This window comes from Aythya fuligula, chromosome 1 (assembly GCF_009819795.1).
Source record: "Aythya fuligula isolate bAytFul2 chromosome 1, bAytFul2.pri, whole genome shotgun sequence".
Classification (NCBI taxonomy): Eukaryota; Metazoa; Chordata; class Aves; order Anseriformes; family Anatidae; genus Aythya; species Aythya fuligula.
The window spans coordinates 72,960,838-72,976,098 of NC_045559.1; the positions used below are offsets into that span (position 1 = coordinate 72,960,838).

General features: G+C 37.4%; 1 protein-coding gene across 4 annotated transcripts in view; it reads right to left on the minus strand.

Annotated features, from left to right (window-relative positions):
* The window catches only part of ARHGAP8 (Rho GTPase activating protein 8), a 90,413-nt gene that overhangs the window by 40,789 nt on the left and 34,363 nt on the right, over positions 1-15,261 (minus strand). For all 4 annotated transcript variants that reach the window (XM_032188966.1, XM_032188958.1, XM_032188976.1 and 1 more), the window contains 2 exons: positions 5,599-5,686; positions 2,773-2,904 (listed from right to left, as the gene is read on the minus strand). In XM_032188966.1, coding sequence (XP_032044857.1) covers positions 2,773-2,904; positions 5,599-5,686 — 220 coding nt within the window. The remainder of the gene's footprint in view (positions 1-2,772; positions 2,905-5,598; positions 5,687-15,261) is intronic.

The following is a 15,261-nucleotide window of genomic DNA, read 5'->3' on the forward strand; positions in this document are numbered from 1 at the left end:
CAATAGGGTAGGCTTCCAATTACTTACAGTGATTTATTTTCAAGAACTGTCAGAGTACAACAAAAAAACAGTATTGTAGTCCAAACCTTTCACCAAATATAAAATACAGGATGTTATATATGGAGTGGTAATTCGTGTTGAGAAAATGGTTGATATTAATAAAAAAAGGATGAGATGTGGGAGCATGGCCATGGGGGTAAGAAAGCCCTGTGGTTCATGATAACATTAGACTCTTAATGATGAGGCCATCAGGAATGTAAAAGAGTTTAGAGGGGACAAAGAAGGGTGATTCAGGAGATTCCATGCAGTCTGGGGTTTCTTGTTCTCCAGCCATTAAGGCATGGAAGTTTCTGGGTGTTTGCTGTTGCTGTTACATGCAAAGTTGTTTGACAATGAAAATTTGTTTTTGAAAATGACTGCTGTGGGCAGAAGAGTTTAAGAGGGGAGCCTGTCCTCAAGTTAAAAAAAAAAAAAAAAAGGCAACACAATAAAGTTATGTCATCAATAAAGAAGCAGAAAGAAGGAATGAAAAGGAACAGGCTAGCAGAATAGAGACCAGGACGGGAACAGGCACTTTGATCGCCTCACGAAGATAGGTTCAGCCAAACTCAGCAAACTGCTCAAAGAAGCTCTTACTGAAAGTCACTGGAAATGGGTGCACTGGAGCTGGAGAGAAGCTCAAGCTGAGAGAAGCGGACCTGCGCACACAACTGCCTCTCGCTGGTAAGCAGTTGCACATTATGGGGAATCATACGTCCCTAGAACAAAGACTGTCCTGGTAACCTTACAGCTTATTCTCCTTATTAACAATCAGACAGTTTATGATCCTGAAATATGGGACCAAATTGAGGTCAAGGTGTGGGACTCTGCAACTAAAAACGACAAGGTTGCAGTGGGATTGCTCGGCACCTGGCGAGCAATCTCTGAGGCCTTAAAGAGCCCTGTGGGGCCACAATCACAAACGTGTGGCTTTCCAGACAGTGAGGGAGCTGTGGGCTCCTTTATTGATCCGACTGCTACGCCATGGCCCCTCTGCTGCTACAGCCATCAAAGGTTTTTGCTGTTACACCCCCTGCTGACCTGCACTTGCCTTTTGACCCAGGCCTATTGGCCTTGAAGAGGAGATGGATATGCTTTTCTTCAATCTGGGAAGAACGGGATACGTAAGGCCCGAAGACTGAGTTGCTTGACAACTTAAAGCAAGACATATTGTTCAAAAGGAATGGAAAATGGAGACTTGTTAGTAATCAAGAAAAGGAATGGAAAATGGAGACTGTTAAGTCATGGAACTTAAAGGATTGTTTGTTACCCTTTCTAGTTGTACCTATGTATAGGCATACTCGGGTTTAGTATGTAAAGCAATGTTCTATATATTTAGAATGTTTGATGTTTGTGTGTGCGTGTTGGTGGAGTGTAGACTCCCTGCACACCCAGTGCTGTTTACTTGCCTTTTATACATTTTAGAAATATTCCTTTTATAAATATTACTAAATTCAGATTGAGTTGAGACTTCATTTATAACAAGGAGATCCCTTGCCTTTATTCTCCCTTACCCTATTTACAGAAGCAATAGATGCATTCTAGTAAACATACTCAGAAACCTAAAAAAAAAAATAAGCTTTTTTGGTCTGTTGCTGAGCCAAGAGCAGTCTCTCATGAAAACAGTTAGATGCTTCAGATGACTCCTTCCCACTGCAGCTCTATGCACAACCGCATTTTCTTGCATAGTGGATTTTAGAGTTTCAGGATGCTATTAAGATTCAAAAGACTGAGCTCTGGCACTAGACAACCAAACATTTTTGTACACATCTCAACTTCCATTTTTAAAGCAGGGTGGTGTGCAGTGTGAAATTCTCATGTATTTACATTCCAGCTTAGTCTAGAAACACCCAATAATTTTTTTTCACAGTGTCTTTTTGGAGATTTACTTCTTGCTCCAGCTCCCAAATCAAAAAAATCAGACATGTACAAACCATCTCCCCAGTACGCACACAGTTGTACACTTCCACTACCAGCAAAGAGCCATTTATGTATGTTCTTGCTTCCAGTCATGTTGCTCTCTTGAAGCCAACTTACAAAACCAAGTAAAACAAGTAACAACTTGCAAACAAGTAAAAGCCTAACTCATTTCAATAGGAACTTACAGTTCCATTGATAAGTACTCATTTTCAGAGAATAAACATCAGATATTTAGTTTTCACTTCTGAAATGCTATATATAGAGAAGCTTTAGCCTAGACCACACCACATCCAACCCCCTCAAAAAGAAGTCATCAGCAGTAGCCATTGTTGCTCCAAAGGACAGGCATATACAAAGCACAGGGGTCACTTCAGGCTTTACATATAACAATGAATGCCACAAGTGCTGTGTGAAATGATCTGTTAGAAACTAATCTCTCCCTTTTCGTATAGATCCTAGCCTTAAGATGATTAAAGGTTCACACACAACTGTGAGATAACAGAGAATGATGGCTAATGGAGTGCCACGGGCTTCTTGTTAAATAGTGCACATAAAGGCAGCACCTCTCAGTTCTTGTTCCCAAGGCTTTTCATATATTTGTATGACCATTCCAACACCTAGGACATTTGTTAGTACTTCACAGAAGACATTTATAAGAGAACCAACAGACTGAGATAATTACAAAAATTTGCAATGGCAAAATAAACTCAACAGCTAGCTGCGGGTGTATTGGGATAAATATGCTTCCTTCACAGAAGTTAGCTACAGACATTACAAAAACAAATGAGTAAACCAAATATTTTGGAGACATACTTCCTGTCAAATTCTTTGTAGGCAGTTTGTAACCATTTCAAAGATGGTTTATTCAGACTCTTCAAGCCATAGTGAAAGTAGACAACCATATAATCATTCTCTACATAGTGGTCCAGAGTATACTTCAAGTACCTGAGAAGAAAGAGAACATTTTAGTTTTGAGACAGTTTACTGGATGGGATTCTTAACCAAGAAATAAATGTGCTCTGAACACTCATGACTGCAGATTCATGCTTGCTTCAATGTATTTATCAAATAAGTTTGTCTTGCTTTAGTGACAGTGTTGTCAATAATTCTACCTCAGTACAAAGCATGAAATTTAAAAGAACATATTTAATTACAAAAATGGTGGTGTTCACAAATCACTAAAAGATGAAGAAGACAATATGGGACTGTGCTTTCCAAGAAATACTTTAAAGGATGCATTTTAACAGATGGTGACTTCTATTTTTGCTGTTTTTCTGGTCTTTGTAAATTCCTTTCTATTAGCCAAGTTTTACTTTTTAAAATAATAAGTCTTTTTTTCCTCTCAATTTAAACCATTTTAAATTATAAAAATAAAATAATCAATTAACCCTAATTACTGCTAATTACAACTGGTTACAGTAAACTGTTTTCTTGAATATGTTTACCTTTCCCCTGTTTGTGATACAGGGACTACATTCATAGATCATTTCCTTTAAAACTAATTTAAAGAACTACACTACTTATCCCATCTTGAAATAATACTGCATGTTTTATAAGAAGATTTCTGTACATTGATTCTTTTATGGTATAGCGTAAGATGCTTTTGTCTTCCCTTTCTCCTACAATTGAAAACAATGTATCGTCTATTACACAGCTCAGTGATTCAAATAAAGCAATGATGGAGGAATGCAATCTGGCCTCATTTCTTGCTGTGTCAGATTTGAACTTTCTCAAGTCATTCTCAATGCTATCTTATTATTCTGCAACAGAGCCCCAGCTATTGTTCTTAATTGCAAATAAGCCTTTTTCATTCAACAAAATATAGTTTCCTGTGACATTTATTAGGCTGTGGCTATTGCAAGTATGAAGGACACTGAATATTCACCTATGCAAAAGCAGGTAACTTCACTGCTACACTGCACTCCCACAGTCTTACTGATCTACTTACTCGCCCATCATACCGTAAATCTTAAGATTCCTTGTCTGGGACAAGGAATGCCACTTCAATTAATATAGTGCTGTTTTGATCCCTGACTTGAGTATTAAATAGTATTTTAATGGAAGTAGTGGTAACAGTTATTCAAGACTTGGAAAAAAAAATAGTCTGAAAAGAGTCTAAAATCAAAATATACCTAAACAGATACTCTTACATAAAGAGAGCCTCATGTTTTATTTTATAGTATGCAAATTCCTTGCCACATTGCATACAGAAAACCTGTACTTCTAAAAATAATTGAGAGCTTTGTGGGCATAAAATAAACAATGTTTCTGAACAATTAACTGTTCCATGGTTGTAACAGAATTGGAGGGACGTTATAAAAGCTTTACCAAATCAATTCTCTAAGTAATTTAATCACAAAACACCTGCCAAATTGGATCTACTCCACAGTTTCTTCCTCAAAATTCAACATCTTAGTCTAACTACTACCAAGTGATCTACTCTAACACAGATCACTTGATAGTTATATTGGCAGCTTCACATTCAGACATTTTCCTTCAGCTCTCTCTCTTAGCACAGACTTTCAAAGTGAATTTGATGTAGGCTCAGGTACAAAAAAACATTTAAGTGTTCAAGTCCAGGAGAGTCCTAGGGCTGGAAATCCTAGTTTCATCAAGGTGCCTCCCTGCAGAACTGAGGAAGGTTCTTAGATCTGATGATGTGGTTTGTCACATTCCTTTCTTTGGCATTTCCTATTAATCTGTGCAGGCAACTCCTCTAGGTTAGGTGCTGACTGGTGGGGCTCTTATTCCTAGGTGCTAACGCTCCCCAAGTGTTACACAGCAACTTTTGGCTTAAGGCTGTGGAGATATGCTAGGTGTGATGAGCACACAAATGAAGCAATATGGTCTCAAACACTCCTCTCTGCTTCTCAAAAGTTGAGATAAGAACATTTCTGTCCTTTACAAGGGTGATGGATACTGATGGTTGAAAGGTGCTCAAACATTTTGGTAATGGTGGCTGTACAAGAACTCCAAAAAGTTTTAAAATACTTAATAAGAACAAGCATTTCATGGCAGAATAGATCTCATTGCAATGACGGACGGTGAGTTCCAGCAGAAACATGTCCTTGCTGCAGCAAGTTTATAAGGAAGAATGTTGTGATTTTTTAGTTATATCCTCTTTTAAACAAAAAGAATATTACAAAGTGAGACATAAGAGAGTTAAGTATAATAATATTGTACTTAATGCAGGCCATTTTATACAAAGAGGAAAAACACTAACACATAAATAACAAAAACTTCTTGTTAAGTGATTTAGGAGCTGAAGTAGCCAATTAAGGAAAACCTTGCTATTCGTGAGAACATATATACTGAGCATTAAAATACTAGAATTCCTCCTCTCATCATAAATTCCATTTTAAAATACTATCAGAATTCATTAATAAAATTATGAGACCAAGTTAATTTCAGTACATAGTGCATTGCTTCTGCTAGTCAATATTCCAGGTGAAGTAACTGACAGTTTCATCCACATTTCATTGACTTAGTATTAACACTAGTAGGTTGTGCATTCTTTTTTCTTTTCACTCTCTAACTCCTGCTTCTCTGCCCTGAAAGCTCATTCATCTGGAAACAAGCTAATAGAAGTTCACATATAAAATGTAAAGTAGTCCACACAGAAGATTGAGAGAAACTTACTCCAGCAATCTGGTGTGATTGAGCTGGTGGGAAGGGGGCATACGGCAGCAACTGAAGGTAATCACCTTCCTTCCAAAATTGTCATCACCTAGTGAACAAAACAGTTAGTAAAGATAAAACTCACTCACTTATGCAGTGAGACATCAGTGATCTGAGGGAAAGGCTTGCATCTTCTCATACTGGGGGCTACCTTTGTATTTCTCAGCTCTACTCAACACCCTGTGAAACTCCACAATCAAATAGTGTCACCTACAGAAATCCGTTTGGCCACCACTTTAGTGAAATGAAGCAGCTGCTGGGCAACTGAGGCAACTAAGCTGAGAAAGTCACATTCAAAGGGTGGCTGGTAGTACGCAGCTCCTGAAAGAGAACGGTTAAGTCCTCTCACAGAATTCAGGAATGGAAAAAAACACGCTGGCTTTCTGTAGTAGTCTTAGAAGTGACATTTTTAAAGTCTTCATGCCTTAATTCTGGAATTTATAAAAATACTGTTCTGCTACACACACTTTTGGCATCTGCTTTGTCGAACATATAAGTCAATATTTTAACCAAATAAAGCTTTCTTAGATACTTTTCCAAAAGCACTGCTACATTCAGATCCATGAAAATCAATAAGACTCCATCCTTTAGCCCCTCTGGCAAAGCGTGTATTGTTGCACTCAAGTTCTGCTGTCTGGAAATCCAGACTCAGAAGTAAAGCAATGATCATACTGAAGGTAACTGCACTGAAGATTGTGAGGTGTTAAGATTTTAACATATATCTATATGAACGATATCAATTCTATTAAAATAATTCAGAAATATCAGAAAGTCACAGAATGGCTTCAGTTGGAAGGGACTTTAAACATCATCTAGTTTAAAACTATTTCCCCTTGTCCTATCATTATCTGAGCAAGCAAAATGTTGCTCTCCATCTTTTTTATAAGACTCCTTTAAGTATCGAAAAGTTGCAATAAGGTCATCCTGGAACCTTTTCTTTTTCAGGCTGAATAACCCCAGCTCTCTCAGCCTTTCTTCCATAGGAGAGGTGCTCCAGCCCTCTGATCAACTTCATGGCCCTGCTCTGGACCCACTCCAGCAGGCCCACATCCTTATGGTGCTGGGGACCCTAGAGCTGGCTGTAGCACTCCAAGTTGGGCCTCACAAGGCAGAGCAGAGGGGGACAATCCCCTCCCTTGACCTGCTGCTGGCCATACTTCTGTTGATGCAGCCCAGGGTGCAGTTGGTCTTCTGGGCTGCAAGCGCGTACTGCTGGCTCATGCCGAGCTTTTGGTCCAGCAGAACCCCCAAGTTCTCTCCACAGGGCTGCTCTTAGTGAGTTCTTCTCCCAGGCTGTCCTCATGTCTGGGATTGCCCCGACCCAGGTGCAGCACCTTGTACTTGGCCTTGCTGACCCTCCTTAGGCTCAGGTGGGCCCACTTCCCGAGCTTGTCCAGCTCTCTCTGGATGGCATCCCTTCCTTCTCTTGTACTGATCACACCACTCAGCTTGGTGTCACCTGCAAACTTTCTGAGGGTGCACCCAATGCCACTGCCTATGTCATTAATAAAAATATTAAATAGAACTGGTCTCAGTACAGACCCCTGAGGGACACCACTTGTCACCAGCCTCTACTTGGAAGTGGAGCTGTTGACCACCACTCTCTGGGTGCAGCATTCAAGCCAATTCCTTATACACTGAATGGTCCTCCCTTCAGTGGACCAGGATGTTTCAACTGAATTAATATTTGAGACATTATTGGTGTAATTTCAATATCCAAACTAAGCTATATTTAATCCTCGCTTCTATTCCCATTAAAACATTGAAGTTTGGCTTTGACATCAGTAGGAGTACAATAAAGTTAATAATTTGCCTTTTTTTAGATATTCTTTATAATTGTTGTTCTCCTTCCTCCTCTAATTATGTATGTAGCTGGAAAGAATAAGCAAGAAGTAAAAAGGGGCAAGTTAACTCTATAGCATAGTAACTTAATGAATTAAAAAAAATCTTGCATTTCTTTGACAACTGGATAGAAAAGCTTCACCTGTCCTAGTCTGTATTACTGATGTTAATTCAAATTACATGATCTGAATGAACAGACTATTTCCCAGCTTTGAAAACACACACAGTTTCCATGAAAACCCACCACTGACAGTAATATGCATCCCAGAGGTCACAATAGGACAGTATTTTTTTTATTTTTATTATTTATTTTGTATTATTATTTCTTCTTAAAGCAATTCTGTTTTAGGTGTGGGAGGAGAAAAGGGATAGAAGAGATGAGATTAACTCTTAATGACTTTTCACTTATGAATGCCAACTGGTAGACATCTTCTGCATTATAATTTCCAAGCCTGCGTTATCACCAGAAACCATACCCATATCCCTTCCATTGACTTGTCAAGCTCCATCTTGAATATCAGTGAGGTTTTTCTGGTTCTTGCTCATGCTGCTCAATGCTTTGACAACATGGAGCCTTTCTTTCTCAATTCCAATCTAAAAGTCATAGCAAGTTTGAACAAATGTGTTTGTGGGACAATGACATGACTTGGGTGAAACAGCTCTTCTCCAGTATTGTTTAACATCCTGAAGGAAGATCTAGGCAAGAATCACATCCCCCCTCAGCCTGCATTTTACTGTTTGCAAACAAGTTAGATCTCTGTCTTTTAAGATATTAAGATATTATCTAGATATTTTCTACAGTCTTGAATTCATCTTTCCTACACCTGGGGGCGTTAGCTTCTCAAGGTGAAGAGTTAGGTAGGTATCAGGTGAAGAGTTAGGTAATAAATTGTAGATGAACATCACACACAGAACTTAAAAGATTTTCTAATAATATCAACATCATCTTTACTGAAAACCAAGATGAAGTATTAATTTGACAGCTATACCTGGATTATCTCTGATGTCCACTCCACTCCCATTTCACAGATCATTTTTCTCCTTTTTCTCTCTTTGTAAAACCAAAGAAACTTTTGCTATTTGCTCTAACATCCCTTAAAGATCTAACTCAGCTTTTGTTTTGGCAATCAACACTTTAGTCCTGTAGTTTCGACTTCTACAACATAGTTTTCTCTGCTGGATGATGAGTTTCTCCTGTTCCTTTTAGGCTGGCTGCTTATTTTTATTTTTTCTTGAAGGTGCTTTTTCATCCCCCATGGTCCTGTGCCCCATTCCACATTAATGATAAATTCTGACTCCTGTGTTAAATAAGGTGCTTAAGCACCACTCAAGGAAAGATATGCATAACAACACAATTATATGTACTCAGGTACATGTATATATTGCTCTTAAATAGGCCATAATTTTATTTCCTGAAGTTATATTTAAGTGTCTTATTTGATATTCTCAGAGTACTTATAAAGGCATTATAATGTGATAAGCATTAATATAAATGATGTACTTAAATTAAAACATTAATAAAAGATTGTTCTCTAAATCATGACTTGTTTGTGGAAAAACTGCTGTGTTACAGTACACTGTGGAATATTTTATTTGTTAGAGACAACCATTTTTATGAGCAAAATAAATCTAAAAAATGATTCCAGTTAAATTACTAAATGAGTCACTAATTGTTACTGTTGGTTGCATTCAACTGTCTGATTTAAAAGGCAGAAAAAAAACACTTACCTTTATAAAAGAGTGCAAGCAGATACACTTAGAACATATACAAACACCGTTCCCTAGTTTCAGTGATGGGAAAATTAAGCCAGAGTAGCTTTGTCAAAACTACCAGCAGAGCAGAGAATAGAATCTTGGTTTCCCATCACATAGAGCCATCGGGGCAACAACCACAAAGCTGAAACACTGACTGAGAACTTCAACTTGACTAAAAACTAAATTAAGCAGTGCCAGGTTCCCACTACTGATGACAGATAATGAAGGGAAAGAGATGGCTATTTTTGCGTAGGCATCAATAATGCTTTGAAAAACATATTTTTTTAAAAAGACACATGAAGCGTTGATGCAAAGCCAAGCAGATCTCCCTTGCCCTCCACCAGAAGGGCTGTGACCAAGCACCCTACAAAATTCCTGTTGCTTTAGAGTGTTTGCTTCTCAGTTCAAAACAGTTTGAAGCCCAAGACTCTGGAGATACAACTTTTACCCAACCATGTGAAAGTGCAGTTTGAAGGGTAAAGTGGGGAACAGCAGTCATAATTAACAGAGCGCAATTTGAAGTATGCTGATTTTAAACCAGCACAGAGCAACAGATTATGCATTTGTTCCACAAAACCTGTATTTTTCTAGTACTTGGAATAAAACAAGTTAGAACTGAAAGATGCCTCAACTCTCTACAGGGGACAATGCAAAGAAAAAAAAAAGAAAAAAAAAAGAAAGAAAAAGTGCAATTTCAGCTTTGTTCCTTGATGTTTTACTTACAGGTCAAAAATATAGTTTTGTATTAATCTACTTTATTCCACATTACCAAACACTTTCAGATGATAACCTGTTCTACAGTCCCTGGAAATGTGCTCCTCCCCTTATCCTTCTACACCGTTTTTGAGCTCCAAGCATTCCAGAAGCATTCCCAAAGACAGAGTATCTTAACTGCACCCATACTCCTCTAACCAACTATCTCTATCTTCCTGCTCTTATTTTTTTTCATGTTGGCAAATCCCCTGGCTCAAATTCTGCCCTCATGCACAAAAAACATCTGGTAGACTTCTCTTGCCCATGGACAGGAGGATATTGCCTCGATGTCAGTCCCGTGTTATCATGCAGACACATTCACAGGTAAGGTATGTAAATACAGAAATCTCAGGCAGTCTCAGGACTGTGCACACTGCTGAGTCATTTCTGTGAGCTCAGCCCTGCAAAACCAACCTCCTCCTCTACACTTGATGAGTAAAGAGGAGTGTGAGAAGTGTAGTGTCCAGAATAATATTTATGCCCATTAAAATACAAGATATCCACTGAATAGATATCCTATGTATTCAGAGAAATAGACTGTGTGTATTTCTCTGAATCAGATATGATTCATACATCACTTCTGATATCAAACTTTGCAGTACCAAAAAAAACAGTTACAGTAAGAGACAAAGAAGGGCACATGAGAAAAAGTATTGTTCTACTTTTTTAATTAAGAATTTGGATGGCACAGCACTTACTGCTTCTTGCAAATTAAGTTTTTTTTCTAATGATACAGATCATTCCAACTTGCAAACAAGATCCATTGAATGCTGCAATTTTAGCATGACTTTTTAAAAGCCTTTATTCTGATGATCCTAAACATTACCATTTTATAAGTGAAAAGTGAAATACCGTTTTATTTCACTGAAGCTTGTCATTATCAATTGCAGTTACAATTACACCACAAATTATCAATTATAATAAAACAAAGCAAGATCCTGAAGTCCATGGAAGTTTTGCCATTGGTTTCAGCAGGAGCAGAAGCTTAGTCAAAATCCAGGAGACGTGCTACGACAGTGAAAAGACTGGCTCCTGTATCTGTTTCTTTCACAGAAATTAAACTAATGAAAATGAGTTTAAATCTCAATTACACTGTGATAAATGGTAAGACAAACTGTGCTTTCTAACCTCCTCCTGCTCTCTATGATTCAGAGAAATATGGGGGTGCGAAAAAGCCAGTATTAAACTTCTATGTTTTGCCTAGGCTGAGTAATGAATGGACAATAAATACGCCCACAATTAATACCACATGGGTCTTTGCCCATCAATAACGACAAACTTCTCACTTGACTAAGAAATACACAGCCAAGATAACTTTGAGTCTCAACATTTGAGATAACAGCTGAGTCTCAACGTTAGCAGTAAAAGCTTATACCTTTACATGCAGAGCCTTGAGTCCTCTTTCATGTGGCACTGATCACCCTGGTTGATCATACGAAAGCACATTACAATGGATATTTTAATACTTCAGCTTTAAGATGGTCAAAAATTGTGATAATGAGCCAGCTGTTTATCCTTCAGGACAGAGATTGGATTCCCCAAATAGATATTGGGAGTGACATCAACTCTAAATGCCAAGTCAACCCATTTTGATTTCACAAACTTCTCTTTTTGTATTCATCCCTCTGAATGCTCCTCATGTTCACCCATTTATTTAGAAACCAATTTTCTGTGAGAGGATGGCACCTGCACTCTACCTGTCTAACTCTGGAAAGTGCTAAAATTGTAATTAAAATCAAGTATATGCTCAGGATGATTCCTAAAAAGGAACTACTGTAAGTGAATATTTCAGAGATTTCCTACATCAAAACCTTTATACATTCCCTTTGGAAAATAAATATTCCTCAGCAGAGATTCCTCCATGGAAAATTTTTCTTCTAAATTTTGACTAAGAGAAATCCTTTGTCACAGCACATTTTCTTCAGGCCAGATGAAAGCAAAGGGACAGATTGTTTTTTGGTGTAATTAATTATTTACATTTTGTCTGTGCTATTCTTAAAGCATGCAAAATTATCTGAAATACCAGTGAGTTAGTCATTCCTGAACCTAACCTCTAAATATAGGTACATCTGGCTGATTCTGTGTTTTCTCAGATTCAACAAGAAAATACGTGGATATATTTTGATGAAATTAACTCTGCTCTGTCTTTAAAAGTGACAGCATTGCAGGCTGATGTTCGAAAGTGAGAAAAGGATTTGTTTTATTTGACATTCTGAGAAGGAAATAGTTGGAGAAAGAAGCAACAGAAAAAACATCTCAATGTGGAAAATCCAAATTCAATTCCTCCCTGAAGAATTTGAACCCATGTATTTAAAATGACAACAACCAAATGGTTAGGACAGGTTTCCTAAAGTGCAAAGCCCACATTAACATCTTATCTGGTACTGCAGATAAGTTACAACACCCTCAGTTTCCTTTTCGGAAAGTGTCCAAGTTTTAGGTCTCTCCAGCTGATTTTTTGTTTTCACCAGAAGGGTATTATTCATGATATAATGCCAAAGATAACAATTTCAGGAATACCCTTTGGAAATATGATTTTCTTTGTCCATTTTTTTTTTCTCTTTTAAGAAGAAAAGTATTAAACACAGCTCTTTCTTATTGCACTGCAATTTATATACTACAAATCTACTCCTGAAAGTATTGCAAGAAGCGGCAAAGCTGTCAATGATATGGCCTGAATGTTATAAAGACCCATGTCTTAGTCTTATTAGGTAATTCACTACTGTTTCTCCTTACATGTCACAAAAACTTTGTTACCATTATCTTTCACAGCCTGATCCATGTAGCACAATTTTAATCAGTTTCTAATGCACAAGTCTAAAATCGTAAATGTGCATGAAATGAAGCTCGAAGAAAAATACAGTCAGTCTCTCCCAAAGAACTAACATTTCAAATCTTTAAATATAACCAGAAAAGCAGAAAAAAAATGATGAGCAAAATACAGCGTTAAAACAATAATACACTTTACTTCCATTAAAAAGTTTAATCAAACACATAAGAAGATGTAACTGGTAGTTAATGAAAGCATAAGTACTGGGAACAGACTCATTCAAAATCATCACATAGTAAAAAAAAAAAAAAAAAAAAAAGGTACTATGTAAAGTTATCAGCAATGACATTATAAAAGCAAACCATAGAAAACTGGAAAGCTTGGTACATCTTATATGCTTATATGTCCCTTCCTGTTTGCCACAAAAAAACACTCTACATTCTTTTTAGGCAACAGATTGAAATTTCTCATTCAAGATGGAAATAAAAAGAACCAGCACTGAAGAACTGTTCCATTTACATGTGCTTAGAATAGTCAGCTGCACTTTGGTGTTAATGAGATAAACCAATGTAATTAATAAAAAGTAATTAAAGCTTACACCTTTTAAAAATGTTCCCTGATTTTATTTGTTTCATACTGTATAACTACAACTCAGATATCTCCTTTGCACATAGTAAAACCTATTGTTACAGAAAGCATGTGCTAGTCAATTTACAAAAAGCGAAGAGGAATCTTATTTTTTTTTTTAATAACTTGGAAATTAGATCATTGTAAGAGATGGGTAAATCACTGCAAATATTTTCACCTGAATTCTTTTTTTTTTTTTTCTTCATTCACTTCAAACAATACATCTCATTGTCTTTCAATGACAGAATTTAAACGGAAGGAACAGCTTTTAAAATTGCTTTAAAACAGCCATTCCAAACACTGAAATTACACTTTTTCTTTTTCAAAGAGATTATTAAAATCATAATAACCAAGTATAAATCATTTTAAAATGATTTGTTTCAAAAGGGATGGGCCTCTTGCAAGATGGGAAGGAGATCTGAAGAGCTCATCCTTTCCTCACTTGAATGTAAATCCAGAAAGCAATCAAACCTGACTCCACTCCAGTTCACAGAGGGGATAGGGAGGTCTCCTTTTGTGGAGGTGAAGCATGTCTTTGGATGGTATTTTACCTCCTACATGTTTCTGCATGCATATGCACACCTCTGTGTTCCCATCTTACACTTTACTATCAGAATTATTTTACATGCACATATACTGCATTCTGAAGCACAGTTCCTGGCTTGTGCTTTGCATTTAAATTGACCAGTAGACTTGCAAAATCCCATCAAATTTTTCTGACCGAAATGGCAGCTAAAGTCACTTTTTTCCAAGCTTAGACAAAGGCTAAGGGGCATGTTTTCCCTACAAAAGACCGCTATATTAAGATGAAAAACATAAAAAATCCAGTGTTTCAGCCAAGATTCATCTTGTGAATACCCCCACTTACTTCAGCAAATTTATACCAGGAGCATACCTAATGTTTGGATTGTACTCCAAGCATACACTGATATGAAGGAAGTTCCAAGAAGAATCAATGAATGCTACCACTACCAGGAGGTCTCTTTAAAAAACACTATTGTTTTCACTCAACTACACTTAAGCACATTCCCATTTTCTAATACAGGAATAATGCAAAGGCATACACATAAAATGAAGGCAGTTGAGACTGATCTAGAATGGACAGGTTGTTTATCACTCTGTTCCCACCACATGTACTCCGTTTCACCATCAGTAAAAGTGATGATTTTTAAAAGGAGCTGTTCCAGTATATTTCACCATCTCACCTAAAACTTAGCCCTTTTTTGAGTTCCCCCACCATTTCAACTTTTCCAAGTCAAATGGTAGTGTCAGTCTGCAGCTATGGAAGTTGTGTTTTTTGTTTGCCTAGGCAATAAGTGAACTTTTACTTACTCACTTTTTAAAATGAGCTGGGAATGTCTTATTGGTCAGTCAAGCAGAGATTACTAGGACTGCCAACTTGTTCCCTTCCCCTCCAGTACAAAGGGACAGAGAAAGCAAAAGTTTTCAAAATGCAGACCCAGGGGTTTCAGCTCATCATCAGGCATGTCTGCCCATAGCTGTAAAAATCATAATGATTCCTCCCAGCAAGATAAACACAAAAGGACACTTTAGAATTACCACCACTAAACCAGACAAATACCAAGTGCTTCTGACTTCCACGGCAGCTTTGACTGAATGAAAAATGAGGACTAACAATAAATGTTTACTAAATAGTTGTGCATGACTAAAGCTGAAGCAGTAAATATGTGGCCCACCCACAACTGGATCTTGAGTATACTAGAAGGAGAAAAAAACCTCTTAATAATGCTTTAAAAGAGAGCTCTTTCAGTAGCACTGCCTAATAAAGCAGATGGGAGAAGTTCTTAGAGTGACTCTGGAGTATCCAGTGTGTCTGTTAACACACTATTTCACACTTCGTCAGTTTGATTTCAATG